The sequence below is a fragment of the Chanodichthys erythropterus genome, chromosome 7, assembly GCF_024489055.1.
Source record: "Chanodichthys erythropterus isolate Z2021 chromosome 7, ASM2448905v1, whole genome shotgun sequence".
NCBI classification, from domain to species: Eukaryota; Metazoa; Chordata; class Actinopteri; order Cypriniformes; family Xenocyprididae; genus Chanodichthys; species Chanodichthys erythropterus.
Window position 1 is genome coordinate 29,764,717 of NC_090227.1, and position 15,996 is coordinate 29,780,712.

General features: G+C 34.4%; 1 protein-coding gene across 4 annotated transcripts in view; it reads right to left on the reverse strand.

Annotated features, from left to right (window-relative positions):
• Window positions 1-10,477: 10,477 nt before the first annotated feature.
• The window catches only part of si:ch211-1e14.1 (UPF0606 protein KIAA1549), a 66,336-nt gene continuing 60,817 nt past the window's right edge, over window positions 10,478-15,996 (reverse strand). For 2 of the 4 annotated variants that reach the window (XM_067390113.1, XM_067390114.1), the window contains exons 18-21: window positions 15,713-15,765; window positions 14,808-14,953; window positions 14,548-14,675; window positions 10,478-13,350 (exon numbers count right to left, since the gene is read on the reverse strand). In XM_067390113.1, coding sequence (XP_067246214.1) covers window positions 13,111-13,350; window positions 14,548-14,675; window positions 14,808-14,953; window positions 15,713-15,765 — 567 coding nt within the window. In that variant the 3' untranslated portion in view covers window positions 10,478-13,110. The remainder of the gene's footprint in view (window positions 13,351-14,547; window positions 14,676-14,807; window positions 14,954-15,712; window positions 15,766-15,996) is intronic. The other 2 variants (XM_067390115.1, XM_067390116.1) reach the window with 2 other exon arrangements.

Sequence of the window (15,996 nt, forward strand, 5' to 3'; positions counted from 1 at the left end):
AGAATTGTGACTTTATATCACGCAATTACGAGTTTATCTCAGAATTGTGACTTTATATCACGCAATTGTGAGTTTATATCTCAGAATTGTGACTTTATATCACGCAATTGCGAGTTCATCTCAGAATTGACTTTATATCATGCAATTCCGAGTTCATCTCAGAATTGACTTTATATCACGCAATTGCGAGTTTATATCTCAGAATTGTGACTTTATATCACAGAATTACGAGTTTATCTCAGAATTGTGACTTTATATCACGCAATTGTGAGTTTATCTCAGAATTGTGACTTTATATCACGCAATTGCGAGTTTATCTCAGAATTGTGACTTTATATCACGCAATTGTGAGTTTATCTCAGAATTGTGACTTTATATCACGCAATTGCGAGTTTATATCTCAGAATTGTGACTTTATATCACGCAATTGTGAGTTTATCTCAAAATTGTGACTTTATATCACGCAATTGTGAGTTTATCTCAGAATTGTGACTTTATATCACGCAATTACGAGTTTATCTCAGAATTGTGACTTTATATCACGCAATTGCGAGTTTATATCTCAGAATTGTGACTTTATATCACTCAATTCCGAGTTCATCTCAGAATTGACTTTATATCACGCAATTGCGAGTTTATTTCAGAATTGTGACTTTATATAACGCAATTGCGAGTTTATATCTCAGAATTGTGACTTTATATCACGCAATTGTGAGTTTATATCTCAGAATTGTGACTTTATATCACACAGTTGTGAGTTTATCTCAGAATTGTGACTTTATATCACGCAATTTTGAGTTTATCTCAGAATTGTGACTTTATATCACGCAATTGCGAGTTTATATCTCAGAATTGTGACTTTATATCACACAATTGTGAGTTTAACTCAAAATTGTGACTTTATATCACGCAATTGCGAGTTTATATCTCAGAATTGTGACTGTATATCATGCAATTGTGAGTTTAGCTCAGAATTGTGACTTTATATCACGCAATTGCAAGTTTATATCTCAGAATTGTGACTTTATATCACGCAATTGTGAGTTTAACTCAGAATTGTGACTTTATCTCAGAATTGTGACTTTATATCACACAATTGCGAGTTTATATCTCAGAATTGTGACTTTATATCACGCAATTGCAAGTTTATATCTCAGAATTGTGACTTTATATCATGCAATTGTGAGTTTAACTCAAAATTGTGACTTTATATCACACAATTGCGAGTTTATATCTCAGAATTGTGACTTTATATCATGCAATTGTGAGTTTATATCTCAGAATTGTGACTTTATATCACGCAATTGTGAGTTTAACTCAGAATTGTGACTATATCTCAGAATTGTGACTTTATATCACACAATTGCGAGTTTATATCTCAGAATTGTGACTTTATATCACGCAATTGCAAGTTTATATCTCAGAATTGTGACTTTATATCACGCAATTGTGAGTTTAACTCAGAATTGTGACTATCTCAGAATTGTGACTTTATATCACGCAATTGCGAGTTTATATCTCAGAATTGTGACTTTATATCACACAATTGCGAGTTTATATCTCAGAATTGTGACTTTATATCACGCAATTGCGAGTTTATATCTCAGAATTGTGACTTTATATCATGCAATTGTGAGTTTAACTCAAAATTGTGACTTTATATCACACAATTGCGAGTTTATATCTCAGAATTGTGACTTTATATCATGCAATTGTGAGTTTATATCTCAGAATTGTGACTTTATATCACGCAATTGTGAGTTTAACTCAGAATTGTGACTTTATCTCAGAATTGTGACTTTATATCACGCAATTGCGAGTTTATATCTCAGAATTGTGACTTTATATCACACAATTGCGAGTTTAACTCAGAATTGTGACTTTATATCACGCAATTGTGAGTTTATATCTCAGAATTGTGACTTTATATCACGCAATTGTGAGTTTAACTCAGAATTGTGACTATCTCAGAATTGTGACTTTATATCACGCAATTGTGAGTTTAACTCAGAATTGTGACTTTATCTCAGAATTGTGACTTTATATCACACAATTGCGAGTTTAACTCAGAATTGTGACTTTATATCACGCAATTGTGAGTTTATATCTCAGAATTGTGACTTTATATCACGCAATTGTGAGTTTAACTCAGAATTGTGAGTTTATATCTCAGAATTGTGACTTTATATCACGCAATTGTGAGTTTAACTCAGAATTGTGACTTTATCTCAGAATTGTGACTTTATCTCAGAATTGTGACTTTATATCACGCAATTGCGAGTTTATATCTCAGAATTGTGACTTTATATCACACAATTGCGAGTTTATATCTCAGAATTGTGACTTTATATCACGCAATTGCGAGTTTATATCTCAGAATTGTGACTTTATATCATGCAATTGTGAGTTTAACTCAAAATTGTGACTTTATATCACACAATTGCGAGTTTATATCTCAGAATTGTGACTTTATATCATGCAATTGTGAGTTTATATCTCAGAATTGTGATTTTATATCACGCAATTGTGAGTTTAACTCAGAATTGTGACTTTATCTCAGAATTGTGACTTTATATCACGCAATTGCGAGTTTATATCTCAGAATTGTGACTTTATATCACACAATTGCGAGTTTATATCTCAGAATTGTGACTTTATATCATGCAATTGTGAGTTTAACTCAGAATTGTGACTTTATCTCAGAATTGTGACTTTATATCACGCAATTGCGAGTTTATATCTCAGAATTGTGACTTTATATCACACAATTGCGAGTTTATATCTCAGAATTGTGACTTTATATCACGCAATTGCGAGTTTATATCTCAGAATTGTGACTTTATATCACGCAATTGTGAGTTTAACTCAGAATTGTGACTTTATCTCAGAATTGTGACTTTATATCACACAATTGCGAGTTTAACTCAGAATTGTGACTTTATATCACGCAATTGTGAGTTTATATCTCAGAATTGTGACTTTATATCACGCAATTGTGAGTTTAACTCAGAATTGTGAGTTTATATCTCAGAATTGTGACTTTATATCACGCAATTGTGAGTTTAACTCAGAATTGTGACTTTATCTCAGAATTGTGACTTTATCTCAGAATTGTGACTTTATATCACGCAATTGCGAGTTTATATCTCAGAATTGTGACTTTATATCACACAATTGCGAGTTTATATCTCAGAATTGTGACTTTATATCACGCAATTGCGAGTTTATATCTCAGAATTGTGACTTTATATCATGCAATTGTGAGTTTAACTCAAAATTGTGACTTTATATCACACAATTGCGAGTTTATATCTCAGAATTGTGACTTTATATCATGCAATTGTGAGTTTATATCTCAGAATTGTGATTTTATATCACGCAATTGTGAGTTTAACTCAGAATTGTGACTTTATCTCAGAATTGTGACTTTATATCACGCAATTGCGAGTTTATATCTCAGAATTGTGACTTTATATCACACAATTGCGAGTTTATATCTCAGAATTGTGACTTTATATCATGCAATTGTGAGTTTAACTCAGAATTGTGACTTTATCTCAGAATTGTGACTTTATATCACGCAATTGCGAGTTTATATCTCAGAATTGTGACTTTATATCACACAATTGCGAGTTTATATCTCAGAATTGTGACTTTATATCACGCAATTGCGAGTTTATATCTCAGAATTGTGACTTTATATCATGCAATTGTGAGTTTAACTCAGAATCGTGACTTTATATCACGCAATTGCGAGTTTATATCTCAGAATTGTGACTTTATATATCACAATTGTGAGTTTAACTCAGAATTGTGACTTTATATCACGCAATTGCGAGTTTATCTCACAATTGTGACTTTATATCACGCAATTGTGAGTTTATATCTCAGAATTGTGACTTTATATCACTCGATTGTGAGAAAAAAAGTCAGAATTCTGAGATAAAACGTCGCAATTACTGTTTTTATTTTTTTATTTAGTGGCAGAAATGGGCTTCCATAGTGGTGAAATCTGCTTGGTTACAAAAATTCTTTTTAAAATATCTTCCTTTGTGTACATCAGAACAAAGAAATGTATATGGGTTTGGAACAACCTGAGAGTGAGTAAATGATGACAGAATTTTCATTTTTGGGTGAACTATCCCTTAAAAAAGCAGCAAAAATATAAGGCAATTATTTATAGTACCATACCAACACCTACTCTATCATAATGAAATGCTATTGACATGTTATGCTAATTACACAAATATTCTTTTGCCTTCTTTAGGGTTCTTTTTTTGAGAGTGTACACCCTCTAAAAAATGCTGGGTTGTTTCAACACAAATCTAGGTAAAAAATGGACAAACCCACTGTTGGGTTAAAATTTTAATAAAAAAAAAAAAAAAAAATGTAACCCAACATTGGGTTTGTCCATTTTTGATCAAAATTTTGATTGAAACAACCCAGCATAGCATAAGAACATAGAGTAAATAGAACGCCATTTGGGCCACAACTGTAGGCTTTTTCTTTTTGGATAAAGGACAAAAATATTAAAGACATCATCTGGCACTACAAAGATTTTTGTCCAATCAAATGCTCTCTCTGTGAATGCCGCTCCCCCTAATAACACCTGCATATAGCTAGCATGATGTAGCTAATGGCTGTGATATGCTAGCATACTACTCTTACAATTTCTGCCATTTAAATATATTATCTGCCATAACAATTTTAATATTAAGACTAGTATCCTAGTTTTCCAATTCAGCCTAATACCTAGTGTCTATTACATTTAAAATAGGAATCATTATGTCCCACCCAAACTCAAATATGAAATACATCTGCAATCATCAAGCAATTTCACACACCGAACCTTAATCTGATCATACTAAAAAAATTTAATGCAAATATTACTGACATAAAGTGCTCTTACCTTTTGTGGCCTGATGATAGATGGACGGGGAATATGTGGCCGTTTTGTGTCCAGTTCAGGGCTGTTATCCTGGGCATCGTCTTCCTCTGAGAGCCCTTCTGAGCTTGGATAGGAATGAAGCGTGTGCTGGTTATCTGTGTCCGATTCTTTGGTTTTGGAGGTAATCCCATTAGTCTTGGTCTGGATGGAGATGCAGCTAAATGAAGGCTGGCTTTCAGTCCTCACTGGGTTTACTGGACCAGGCTGAGTGAGAACAACTGGGCCCATGGCAGGATCTGACCCATTTTTGGAGAGTTCTGAGTCCAGGTATGGAGCGGAGTCAGCAGAAACATCTGGAGGACCACCAAAACAGTACTGTAGCGCTGAGCATGGGAGCTCGTGCATCACGCCAGGAGATACAAGCGCTTTCTTTTTAAGTAATACAACAGCTTTTGGTATGCAATCAAATGTTGAAGCTCCAGTTTATGTATGAGATCCCAATACGCAAAAGGATTTCAGGATACCATCACAGTGTTTTCCATGGTTCCACGCAAAAGATCTAAAAAACTATTGACCTCAAGAGACCTTCCTGCAAACTACTGAGTTTTGCTTAGAGACTCAACTTGTTTTGCAGAGGAACATAAGCGAATCTAGCCCTGAATACTTTCTCCATGAATGCTTCTGAGAAACGTCTGAACACATCCCTGTCAAATCATCAACTAAATCCTGTTGAATCTCCTCTATACTAGTTCTTCCTCTCAACCTGCTCTCTCTGAGGATAAAAGTGAAGCTCAGGGTTTTGCGAGCGATGGGTTCGTGGGGGTGTCCGAGTGTCTGGTTACCTGAGCAGGTACTCCCCCTGCCAAGGGCCTGTGGCATTGTCCTTACGCATCACGGTGTGCCAAGCCGAGGTGTTGGGTTTCAGGGCCACAGTAACTGATAGGCCCTTAGTGAAACTCAATTGTGGCGGATTGTGGTGAGGAGCAAAAGAGTGAGAAAGCGTTATCAGAGACATCAGAACTGGTCATTGGACTGAACAAAAACAAATGGGAAAAAATAAGGTCAACTAGTCAGGGGTCACTGAATGTGAAATATTTACATGTTGAGAAAATGAATTGTGCCTACCCTTGTGAATACTTTTAAAAAGAGTATTTATTAAAATAATACATTTTAAAATAATATACTTAAAATGAAAACTAAATGTAATATTTTCTGGCACTTTACTGCATGTTAATTAAATTAAAATGCATTATAGTTTAATTTATATTAAAAACAATTAGCTACATATTGCACTTTTTTAAAAGTGTACTTCAGTGTAAGAAACAGTCATTAAAATGTACTCTCTTTAAGTATATTTTATTGGCCCTTAATATTATATCTGTAAGTACGGTTTTAAAAAATTACAGAAATAATATCTCTTATAATATACAGTACTTAAAGGATTAGGTCACTTTCAAATTAAAATTTCCAGATAATTTACTCACCACCATGTCATTTAAGATGTCCATGTCCTCCTTTCTTCAGTCAAAAAGAAATTAAGGTTTTTGATGAAAACATTCCAGGATTATTCTCCTTATAGTGGACTTCAATGGCCCAGTTGAAGGTCAAAATTACAGTTTCAGTGCAGCTTCAAAGAATTCTACGCGATCCCAGACAAGAAATAAGGGTCTAAACTTGAGAAACCATCACTCATTTTCTAAAAAAATAAAATAAAAAATTATATACGCTTTAACCATAAATGCTCATCGTGAACTAGCTCTCTTCTTCTTCTGTATTAGATTTCCGGCAGTGTAGACACAGCTAAGTGTTTATTACTGCCCTCCACAGGTCAAAGTTTGAACTAATTGTTATATACTTGCACTAGCATATTGTATATGACAATTTAGTTCAAACTTTGACCTGTGGAGGGCAGTAATACACTTAGCAGTGTCTACACTGCCGGAACTCAAATAGAGAAGAAGAAGAAGAAGAAGAAGAAGAAGAAGAAGAAGAAGAAGAAGAGAGCTAGTTCAAGATGAGAATTTATGGTTAAAATGTATAATTTTTTTATTTTTATTTTTTTAGAAAATGAGTGATGTTTTCTCTAGATAAAACCCTTATTTCTCGTCTGGGATCGCGTAGAACGCTTTGAAGCTGCACTGAAACTGTAATTTTGACTATTTGGGGTGCATTGAAGTCCACTATATGGAGAAAAATCCTGGAATGTTTTCATCAAAAACTTTCATTTCTTTTCGACTGAAGAAAGAAAGACATGAACATCTTAGATGACATGGGGGTGAGTAGTTTAATTTGAAAGTGAACTAATCCTTTAAGTTCTGAATGTAATGTAAGGGACACTTAATTGCATGTTATTTACAATTAAATGAAAATGTATTCTAGTTTAAATTTACATTAAATGCAAACAGTTGAACACTTAATAGTGCCTTTTTGACCCACTTAAATAAGACATAAGTACATCTTCATCTTAATCGTTGAAATATGGTTAAAGAGTACTATCAAATGAACTAACAAGCATTATCTACATTTGCAATGATGAAGATGCAATTTAGTACATTAAAAATAAATTAACTTTAAATGTAACATCAAATAACATACCACTTCAATCATACAAATAAGCAAAAATTACTTTAGATAAAAATCACATTTGTTGTTTGTTTGTTTTTATTGCTGAAATAAGTGTAAGGAACTTTCTTGTCCTGCATTATATTCTTCTGCAATCCAGAATGGCAGTAGAGCTGAAAGGTTTGTTTAAGCGGCGCCCTCTACTGTACAGATGTGAATTTGCATTTTCTTCAGCCTGAGGCTTATTCATTATACTTTGGTGTGAAAGTCTTTTTTTAACATACTGTATACTTGAGATTAAAATTTGAAGTACACTATTCAGTACAGTTAAGTACACTTAATTAAACCTGTACTTCCCTAATGAAAAAAAATAAAAAATAAATGTTAGTAGTTAAAGACATTTAATATAATTCTAGCTGGACTTTTCAGCAAGGAAAGGAAGGTTTATGCTGGTTGGTACTAGTCTTGCTAATGGAGCAGCAAAATTAAGTAATTCACTAGCAAAACTAAGCTGAAGATACTGGTAAGCCACCTAAATCTTTTTTCTTGACACTAGTTAATCAAGGAAAACTGTATGACTTTCTTCTATGGAACACAAAAGAAGATATTATGAAGAATGTTAGGAATCAAACAAAATTAGAGCTCACTGAATTCCTTTGTGTGGACAAAACACAAAAAAACCCTTCAATTTCTAACATTCTTCTTTTATGTCCCACGGACAAATATGTATACAAAAAAATATTTTTGTGCATTTTTCATAAATGTCCAAATACACTATTATGAACTGCAATATTTAGAATTTCAAATTGTAGTCCTTTTCATACTAGTCATGCAACAACTGTATCAGACAAACCAAAATAACTTGAGGCTTGTTGTTTACTTGAGTTATGCAGGTCTAAATAATCAAGCTTTCTCTGAAAAATTCCACCCATCTGCACGGTCTATCCTTTAAAATATACAAATAAAGCATTGTTATTAAGTCAGTGGCTTCATATCACTTCATTCAGACACTCAGACTCACTGAGCTCATGTTTCTCTGGTGCACATATGGTACCTCGGCTCCTCGTGGAGTGGAAACTGTAGTCCTGTTTACATTCTCGAACAAAAGGGTTCATCAATGTTTCACCAACACTGCATTGTTCAATTTGTCCACCTTGTTTAATGTGGCGAGGGAGTGCTAATATTTGCCTTGTCAAATGCGGACATATTTTCAGACCTAACTATATTTACCCTTAAAGGGCTTATACATATGATGTTGAGTCTTAACATGGCTGCCTACCTGCCTTTATATTATGTGATCTTTTCACCAATGTATAGTTTTACACTATCAGTACCCTGCTGGATGGACTAGTATGGCTATAGTCACTGGCATATGTTTTTGTTTTGTTTTTTGGATGCTATAGTGCCCCTCCAAGCCAGCAAGGTTTGGAATGACAAGAAGAATTTTCATTGGAATTTTTATTTTTGGGTGAAATATCCTTATAAGATTTGCAATTTATTGGTTTTGGGCTGTAAATGCAAAATAAAGTAGGCAACTTCAGAGGCATGGACTGAAAATAAACGCTAAAATGTCATATAAATTAAAGGCAAAGTCCCTTTAATGCAGCAACTAAAGCAACTTAAGCATTAAAAAGGACAGACATAATGGAAAATATGTTTTTTTTTTTTTTTTTTTTTTTGGGCAATTTTATAGGAAATGCATTTTTCAGTAAGAATGCATCAGATATTGTACTACCAATTTACCCACTAGGATGTGCTATACATTAATAAGTGAGCTCAAAGCAACTGCAGAAAAAAAAAAACTAGCTCTATTTAAAGGGATAGTTCACCCAAAAATAAAAATTGTCATCATTTTCTTACCCTCAAGTTGTTGCAAACCTGTAAAAATTTAGATACCCAAGCAGATCTCGCCCCCTACCATAGTTTTTTTTTTTTCTGTTTTTTCTACTATAGTAGTCAATTGTTTCCTCCCTCTTATATAAATCTCATTTGTTTAAAAGACCTCCGAAGAACAGGCGAATCTCAACATAACAGCGACTGTTACGTAACAGTCGGGATGTACGCCCCCAATATTTGCACATGCCAGCCGATGTTCCCAACATTATGAAAGGCATTTGACAAGGGCAGCCAGTGACGTCTTGATCTGAGCCGAATCATCAGACTAGATAAGCAAGTAATAACAACAGTGAAAAATGGCAGATGGAGCAATAATAACTGACATGATCCATGATATTATGATATTATTAGTGATATTTGTAAATTGTCTTTCTAAATGTTTCGTTAGCATGTTGCTAATGTAGGCTACTGTTGGTTAAAGTTACCATCGTTTATTACTGTATTCACGGGGACAAGAGCAGTCACTATTTTCATTTTTAAACACTTGCAGACTGTATAATTCATAAACACAACTTCATTCTTTATAAATCTCTCCAACAGTGTGTAATGTTAGCTTTAGCCACGAAGCATAGCCTCAAACTCATTCAGAATCAAATGTAAACATCCAAATAAATACTATACTCACATGACCCAAAGTATGCATGCAGCATGAATGACGAACATCTTGTAAAGATCCATTTGAGGGTTATATTAGCTGTGTGAACTTTGTAAATGCACTGTATTATAGAGTCGCGAGCTCGATGGGCAGGGAGCACGAGATTTAAAGGGCCAGCAGCCCTGAATCAGTGCATGATGCCCCAAAATAGGCAGTTAAAAAAATTAATTAAAAAAAATCTATGGGGTATTTTGAACTGAAACTTCACAGACACATTCAGGGGACACTTTAGACTTATATTACATCTTGTAAAAAAAACGTTCAATGGCACCTTTAAGTGAGTCTAACTCAATGGTATTTCATGAAGTGAACAGCAACTACAAGCGTTTCAATTCTGATGAATGCTGTAAGTCATTTGAGTCAAACATGAAAACATACCAATCAGTTTTCAGCACTCAGTATGTGTAAATTTGTAAAGTTTGATATTGCAAACAACAGTGAACCATATAGTAGTAATTTTTAATTGTCACTTAAATAATCAGCAGATTTGTAACTACATGTCAAGGAAGTTCCAACCAGACAAACTTAACAAAATTGAAATAATAATAAAAAATCATTCCAACAAATAAACAAGGGCAGACCAAGTGACAAAATAACAGAATTGTCCTTTTTCTTAGAGCAAATGATGCTCCTGTTTGCAACATTAACACAAAAATAGTTTAGCACAAAGGCAAGAACACAATTTTAGCATGAAATGAAGTACAAATTGCCAAGGGATCAGTGTTTTAGTGAGTCTAATACTAGTTTTCTGCTTTCCTAACACATCAAAAGCGAGAAGTCACAGAGGAATATACTGTACCCATTTGATCAACAGCAGTTTAATGAGCAATAGTGCATCCTGGTACAATAATTATAATAATAAACAATTTCCGCTATTAAATGATGAGCACTTCATGACCACAGAATACAGTTGGGGAGCCAGAAATCAACTTTAGACATAATCCTGACCTTAATCGAAAATTTTAGTTTAAAGAATTCAAACTGCAATACAGTTTAATTAAACAGTGGTAATACTGAAAGTACTCAGGCCAGTTTCATTTCCAGAAGCAGATGGACAGTTTAAGGAATGTTCCGGGATCAAAATGAGTTAAGCTCTATGCAGATATCCTCCAGCATCTGTGATGTACTGTTGATTGCCACAGATAGTTTGTAAAACATGTTCACAGTAATGCACTTACAACTGGGCAGGGCTTTATAGAGGTGATTATGATTGTGAATAGAATACAAATTATTCATAGTTTCTACCCTGTATATTGAAATACTCTACCGGTCAAAAGTTTGGGGTTCTCTTGAACTGTTGAACGTTTTGTTTATCAAAGAATCCTGATAGAAAAAAAAATATATCACAAACCCCAAAATCAGCCAATTACAATGATTCATGACTCAAACATTTGAATGGTAGTGTACTGAAGTGACACAATCAGTATCTATCAGTAAATCTTCCTCCGCAGGACGTGTGCAGTTCTGTTTATTAACCGCTAGAGGGCCAAAAATCGCGGACAGCAGCTTTAACTCTTATATATTTTAAATTAGCCAATCAACTGGTGGACCACAATTCTTCATTGACTACAGTTTGAGAACAACTATTGTATTTCAAGGATTAGTTCACTTCAGAATTAAAATTTTCTCATAATTTACTCACCCCAATGTCATTCAAGATGTTTACGTCTTTCTTTCTTCAGTCGAAAAGAAATTAAGGTTTTTGAGGAAAACATTCCAGGATTTCTCACTATATTTCCATATAGTGGACTTCAACAGTTACCAATGGGTTTCAGTGCAGCTTCAAAGGGCTCTACACGATCCCAATATATGTGTATACTTTTTAACCGCAAATGCTTGTCTTGCATTAGCTCTGCAATGCACCACGCATTACGTAATCACATTGGAAAGGTCACACGTGACATGGGAGGAAGTACCGCGGTAGGGCCAAAAACTCAATCTCATTTTCTCCTCCAACTTCAAAATCGTCCAACATCATTGTTTTATCTTTTTTTAGTTTTTTTGTAAAGGGTGTTTGACTTAGTCTTTGCATGTTCGCTTTGTAAACACTTGCTTGGTACGTCCGCCTATGTCACGCATGACCTTTCCAACTTGATTATGTAATGTGTGGCGCATCGCAGAGCTAGTGCAAGATGAACATTTGTGTTTAAAACATATATATATATATATGTATTTATATATATTTTAAAGAAAATTACCCATCTTGGATGACATGGGGTGAGTAAATTATCTAGAAATTTTAATTCTGAAATGAACTAATCTTTTAAGTACATTACTGAAAATGCATTTTTTATTTGTTCACAATCTGTCAAGTTGAACCTGGAACATTTCTTTAATTTTAACACAGTTTCCTCCAATGCACTGGATATAATAAAAGCTGTATGTCCAGCTCTTCTGTAGATGCCAAACATAATCAAGGCATATGGAGATGGAAAACGTCACTACTTCAAATACTTCAACTGGACCCTACAGTGTAATTAAGACAATACGTGTAGGGTTCAATACTGTAATATGAATGCAATGTGTGCTTTATGGCCGTTAATCCAAGATCAGCATCACAAGAGGACAGGCAGAAGATGCACTGAGAAATAAAACGTAAAATAACATTAAAAATAATAATAAAAAACTATAGAGATTCGTTTAAGGTATCAATAGCAGTTCAATTTTCAGTGATGAGAATCTACAAGAGCCAGTGCAAGTATAAAATCCAAATGTGAAGGCAGTGTACACAGCAAAGAAACAACACAATGTGAAAATAAACCCACACACACACCTCTAACCGAAGACCAAAGGAAAATTTTAGCTTCAATATCCTGGTCTTTACAGAGCAGTTGCTACCAAATGACGTAGGCGACTAAAGAAGGTAAAAAAAAACATTGTTCTTCAGTCTCAGGACACTGCTTTTGTTTTGAACAACTAAATTGTTGGAGAGGAACATGGAATATAGGAGAAATGTCTACTCTTCCTGTCCTAATGCTCTCTGCCACCAGGCGGCAGCAGAGGCTACATGACGTACAGTCATTGTCCTCTCAAGAAAAGCCACTTCCATGGGAAGTACAGTGCAGTGTAGTGCAGTTTTTTTGCCTGATGGAGCTGGAGGGGGCAGGTCTCAGCTGTGGTAGCTGGGTACTGCCGCCTGTTTCTGTGAGAGGCGCATCAGTTCCTCTCGGATGGCTTTGATGAGGGAGGCGGACGAGTGGTTGGGAGGGGAAGGTTCCTCAAGGGGAGCGGAGGGAGCGTAGCCCAGGCCGAGAGAGTCCAGGTGGGTAGGAGCGGCAGATGGCTCCTTCAGGCCATTCCTGGAGGTCTGGAATACAGAGATGGAGGTGTAGTCAAGAGAGCCAAGAACCTAAACAAAATGAAGGAAGGAAGGAAGAAATGAGGGAAAGAAGATTTAAAAAAAGAGTTTAAGTGAGAAAAAGGGAGCCAGAATAGCTAAGGAAGTCAGAGTTTGAAGAGGACATATTCTGTACTTCTTCATGTAGCATTCCCTGAAGCCTGCTTATAATGGTGTACTATTTCTTTTAATAATTCCTGGATTATTGCAGTTTATTTTAGTCCAAGTTTATTTATTTATTTTTTTAAATACACTCTTTTATATGTATAATGTGTAGAAGCATGGACGGGTGTTTGTGGTCCTATTATTATTTTCCTGTTGTCATGTCATATATTCATCCTCACAATTCAATTTCAGTCTAATAACAGAAAAAAGACATGATTTATAATAATTATAATAATAAAATTGTAATATTGTTACAGTTTTCATCTTGTCCCTATGTGGATGTTTTAATGGACTACTTTATGGATAGTATACAGTAGGGTTTTCACAATTAAAATAAAATACTAAAAAAAATTCTGCATGTCATGTTGTGAACATGCAAATATGTTGTTAAATTATTAAAATATTAACTTTAAATCTGAGGGGTACATCATTCTTTTATTTCAAAGGGGTTCACCTCAGTGTTATTTTTTGAACTAAAACTAATATATATATATATATATATATATATATATATAAAACATAATAATATATATATAACATTTTTGTTAACTGAAATAAAGATAAAGCTGAACTAAAATATAAATATTAGATGAAAAGCCTAAAATTAAATTAGAAATTTTTCCTGGAACTGAAATAAAAGTTTACATTGAAGTACTAAAATGACTAAAATTAAATTAAAATAAAAATCAAGTTAAATATAAAAAAAAAAAAAAAAACCTGAGAAAAATGATAAAAGCAAATAACAAAATGACTAAAAAACAACTCTAAGTTTTCATTTAAATATTAGTTTAATTCAGTTATATTTAATATCTATCTATCTATCTATCTATCTATCTATCTATCTATCTATCTATCTATCTATCTATCTATCTATCTATCTATCTATCTATCTATCTATCTATCTATCTATCTATCTATCTATCTATCTATCAATCAGGCATGCAATAAGTGGTAATGCCCATACACACTGGCTTTAAGACTTCTCTATGTAAATATGTTATTTGTCCCTTTTTTAATCTAAGTAAGAGAGTATTTCAAACTTACAGGCTCTCTGTTGTTAGAAAGCTTGCTGTCGTCCTCATGATACGGGCTCCAGTTTAACCCACCAGGTTGCCGGCTGTCACCTACACGACCTGTCAGACCAACGTGGGATAAATGATGTAGCTGGGCACCTGTGAACAGACATGTATGTTGCATACAGTATACTTTATATTGCATCATTTGTCTTTATCCATGCATCCATTGCTCTTTTCTTTTACATTGTGACAAACTCTTTGTTTCTAGTTAAACCTTTAAGCTCATACCTGTAGTGCCACCTACAGGTCGTGGCCTGGCGGAAGAGGGCAGATCATCTGTGAGTCCACCTCGACCAGTGTAAAGTGACTCCGGTTGTAGCTGTTCAACAGGCAGGGCTTCTCCTGATGGGATGAAGCCAGACCCCAAACCCTGTCTGTAGAGATAGAAAGATGTCAGACCCCAGCTATTAACAAATCACACTGCACTCTAACAAAATGTGACTTGATCACATTATAATTAAGCAAAGGTTGAAATGTGATTGCTTTGCGCACAGCTCCAGAAGATCACACAAACCTTCTTGCTTGGACTCAATATACTCTAGTGTCTAGTGGCTGACTGATATATATCGCCATGGCTGATTTATTGGCATTTTTTAAATTATTGGATTATTATTAAAGGCATAGTTCACCCAAAATTTTTAATTCAGTCATCATTTATGCGCCCTCAAGTTGTATAAATTTCTTTGTTCTGCTGAACACAAAGATATTTGGAAGAATGATTGTAACCGAGCAGATCTCTATTACTTTCTTACTTTGGTAGTCAATGTGGGGTGAGATCTGCTTTGTTACAAACTTTCTTCCAAATATCTTCCTTTTTTTGTACAGCAGAACAAAGAAATTTATACAGGTGTGGAACAACTTGTGGGTGAGTAAATGATTACAGAATTCCCATTTTTGGGTGAACTATCCTTTTAAGTTTTTCTGTTTGGCTAATAAGTATCAGAAGAGAACTTTTGTTTTGACAGCGCCTGGACTTTTATTTTGACAGTGCTGAGAAAAATGTAAAAGTAGTGCAACCCAGTCTTTATTTGAGAAAATATGATTCCCAGTACACACAGACATACCGGATTTGTGAGAAAACGGCATTGGCCATTAAAAAAAAATCCATATCGGTCGAACACTAATATACTCACCTATGTAACAAACCTTGCACACTGGAAGGAGGCAGACCTAATTCAGCATATCTCTGAAAGAAAGTGATAACATGCAGTCGTTGAGCTTAAAACAGGTGATGATTTTTGGCACATCCATTGTACTTACTGATTTAATGCATAAAATGTTTAATTTAATACATTGCTAAGTCTGAAACACACATTAATAGCTGTATATTCCACCACAACTGGAGCTTCTCTGTTTATCAACCTAAATAAACCCAGTGACCCAAAAAACAGAAAAGCTTTTAAATAGCTGAGCTGGG